The sequence below is a fragment of the Triticum dicoccoides genome, chromosome 5A (genome assembly GCF_002162155.2).
Source record: "Triticum dicoccoides isolate Atlit2015 ecotype Zavitan chromosome 5A, WEW_v2.0, whole genome shotgun sequence".
Lineage (NCBI taxonomy): Eukaryota > Viridiplantae > Streptophyta > Magnoliopsida > Poales > Poaceae > Triticum > Triticum dicoccoides.
Window position 1 is genome coordinate 515,497,726 of NC_041388.1, and position 3,616 is coordinate 515,501,341.

The window sequence follows — 3,616 nt, forward strand, 5'->3', positions numbered from 1 at the left end:
AGCATCCATACAAAAATGTTCCTGATGTGCAGGAAAATTGTAAAACATACATTAAATAAAACTATATATAAAAACATATATTTTAGGAAATTTAATTATGTATTTAGAAAATGTTAAACATGTATATTAAAATGTTCATGATGTATTCGTAAAATGTGCATTGTGTGTGTAAAAAAATGTTTATTTGCCTTAATTAAACGTTCAACACATGATCAACATTCTTTTATGCATGTTTAACAATTTTGAAATATAGGATCACCTTTTTTTTCCTTACATGTCAATTTCTTTAAAAAATACATGATCAACATATTTTCATAAACGTTGTATATTGTTTGCATGAGAAATATTTTTCTATATAGTACATCTAACTTTTTCCATGTCGCCGACATAGGCGCGCGTAGGAAACGCCCAAAACCAAACAGATGTGAGTTTCTTATTAATGTATATACTCTGGTTAATTTATTTTCTGGTTTTCACGAAACCACACGATGTCCCAGTCGTTCGGTTCCCGGTTTCCAGCAAGTTCGTTGTAGAGCGGACTCTTTATCCACGACAAGGCAACAACCTTCCCGTCCTGATTATACTCCTCCTATATATATGGGCCACAGATTGGCTCTTTTTTTGGAACGTGGTTATCTTCTCGTCATAGATAGATCGATTGAGTAGCTAGCTCGAGATCCGCCGATCGAGGAGACAGAATATGGCGAGTTTTCATGTCGCAGACGCGTCGGAGTACCTGGCCATCACCGGGTGGGGCATCGATGACGTGAAGCTCGCGAAGAAGGCGTGGGTGTTCGTCGGGCAGCAATGCAAGAAGTTCTGCATCTCGCCGGTCAACTACGAGTTCGAGGTGCACGCCATGAGCGCCGAAAAGCTGCCCTTCATCCTCCCCGCCGTCTTCACCATCGGCCCCAAGATCAGCGCCATCAGCGACGAGCAGGCGGACAAGGAGGAGCTCCAGGCGCAGCTCCTGCTCTACGCCAAGCTCATCGCCCCGCTGCATCACAACACCAGCCACGTCCATGACCTCGTCAAGGGGGTCATCGAGGGCGAGACTCGCGTGCTCGCCGCCGAGCTCACCATGGAGGAGATCTTCAAGGGGACAAAGACCTTCAAGGAGAAGGTGTTCGACAGGGTACAGCTGGAGCTCAAGCAGTTCGGGCTCTTCATCTACAACGCCAACGTGAAGCAGCTGGTGGACGTGCCGGGGCACGAGTACTTCTCCTACCTCGGCCAGAAGACGCAGCAGGACGCCGCGAACCAGGCCAAGGTGGACGTGGCCGAGGCCCGGATGAAGGGAGAGGTGGGCGCCAAGGAGAGGGAGGGGCTGACCCGGCAGAACGCCGCCAAGGTGGACGCCGAGACCAAGGTGCTGTCGGTGCGGCAGATGGGTCAGGGGCAAAAGGAGGAGGCCAAGGTGAAGGCCGAGGTGCAGGTGTTCGAGAATGCAAGGGAGGCAGACATCGCCGCGGCCAAGGCGGAGCTCGCCATGAAGAAGGCCGGGTGGGACAAGCAGGCCAAGGTGGCCGAGGTTGAGGCGGCCAAGGCCGTGGCCATCCGCGAGGCCGAGCTCCAGATGGAGGTCGAGATTAAGAACGCCATGCGCCAGACTGAGAAGCTCAAGGCCGAACAGCTCAGCAAGGCCACCGTGCAGTACGACACACAGGTACATTATCCATATTCCATAGTTCCATACCATACATGTCCTCAAATCTTCTCATAGATAGATGACCGATCTCTCATAAATATATATTCTCATGCATGCTTGTATTGTAGGTTCAAGATTCAAAAGCGCTGTTGTACAGCAGGCAGAAGGCAGCTGAGGCGGCCCTGTTCGAGCAGATGAGGACGGCGGAGGCGCGCAAGGCGCAGGCCGACGCCAAGTTCTTCGAGCAGAAGATGGCCGAGGACGCCAAGCTCTACGCTAAGCAGAAGGAGGCGGAGTCGGTGGCTCTGGTTGGCAAGGCCAAGACAGAGTACGTGGCGTCCATGCTCCAGGCGCTCGGCGGCAACTACCACGCCCTCAGAGACTACCTCATGATCGACTCCGGCATGTACACGGAGATGGCTCGCATCAACGCCGGAGCTGTCAACGGCATGCAGCCCAAGATCAGTATCTGGAGTAACGGTGGCGACGCAGGCGGAGAGGCTGCCGCCGGCAGCGCGCTGCAGCAGGTGGCCGGGGTGTACAAGATGCTCCCGCCGCTTGTGTCGACGGTGCACGAACAGACAGGGATGTCGCCGCCGGCGTGGATGTGTACGCTGCCCAAGGACGGTGCTGCCAACTGATCACCGGTGTGTTGCGCACTCGTTGTGGCGTAGTACGTCTAGACGCTACATCGTACGCCGTTCCTTAGAAGGTTTTGGTTCCTCGTCGTCACACTAGAGCCACATTAATGTCAGATAGCGTTTTTCGTGTACATACGTTTGTTGGCTTTTGCTTCATGCTTTGCGTTTTTTCGATACATACATTTGTTTATTTCTGCTTCATGTCTGGATCGTGTTGGTATTTAGCAATAAAGATAAACTGAAAAGATTGAACTCACGTTGTTATTTCTTCTTCCAATCATGAATTGAACAGATTTTTCACATTGTCTAGAGTAGACTTAATATTTCACATAGGAAAGCAAACTTCAAAGTCTATAAGTAAGGGTATCTCAGACTATCTTCAAGCGATATGGATGGGGGTCCAATAATAGAATCAGTAATGCGTGACGGCGTCGTATAATCCTTTTACATTTGAGTCATGCTATATGTGCATGACAAAATTCACTCGATTCACATATGATGATTAAATCCAGACAAACATGACCCCGCAAAAAAAAAATCCAGACAAACATGCATATGATTGAAAAGGGCACCGGCCGCTGGGTTTACACATCGTGCAAAGATCAGGCACAAGTACTGTGTGTGGAGCAGTTTCGTTTACCTTTTAGGTCGTGTTAGCGCTTAGTACTCTTTATTACCTCCTATACTTAACCGTTTGAGCGTCATTAATATGGAACGGAGAAAGTAAAAAAATCTAATATAACAGAACTTTTAATCCGAGTTACTTCTCTTTTCATTACCGAGCATAACGAAAATACAACACCAGTTCAAGAAATAGGAAGTGAGAAAGGGAAACCCAACAATCGAAACACATACTATGAAACAAAAATCTGATCGCTGCCGATAAGGAAAAGATTCTTGGCCATTAGCATGTAGTGACACATGCAGCACTGATCAAGATTAGTATATAGATTCCGTAATTCGAGTACTTAACAGTAACATAATAGATACCCAATAGATATATGTAAGTCGCCTGAATTTAGAATTTGGATCGGTCGATTTTTGAAAGAACGGAGCTTGGCGGAGAAGCCCTCTAGGTTTATCTTAGGGAGACAAGTGACCCCCGTTATCTATCTTATTAGGCCTTGTACAATGGGAGGTGCTTAGAGAGGTGCTTAGAAAAATAAACTGAGTTTTTCTGAAGCACCGGTGCCTATTTTTATAGAAGAGACGCTTAGTTAAGCGTCTACCTTGTACAAATAAGCACCGGTGCTTAAGGAAAGCCTGATTTATTTTTCTAAGCACCTCCCCTAAGCACCTTCCATTATACAAGGCCTTAGGGGTGTGG

The 3,616-nt window shown here is 47.8% G+C and overlaps 1 protein-coding gene across 1 annotated transcript; it reads left to right on the top strand.

The window, feature by feature from the left end:
* Positions 1-642: 642 nt before the first annotated feature.
* On the top strand, positions 643-2,504 carry LOC119297690 (flotillin-like protein 2). Its single transcript, XM_037575379.1, has 2 exons — positions 643-1,666; positions 1,777-2,504. The coding sequence occupies exons 1-2, from the start codon at positions 701-703 to the stop codon at positions 2,287-2,289; spliced, it is 1,479 nt and encodes a 492-aa protein (XP_037431276.1). The 5' UTR covers positions 643-700; the 3' UTR covers positions 2,290-2,504.
* Positions 2,505-3,616: the final 1,112 nt, after the last annotated feature.

Bases quoted from the DNA above. Each gene is read 5' to 3' on its own strand.
- LOC119297690 (XM_037575379.1), top strand. From the start codon at position 701: ATGGCGAGTTTTCATGTCGCAGACGCGTCGGAGTACCTGGCCATCACC. The intron at 1,667-1,776 runs GTACATTATCCA...CTTGTATTGTAG, and splicing joins CCGTGCAGTACGACACACAG to GTTCAAGATTCAAAAGCGCT.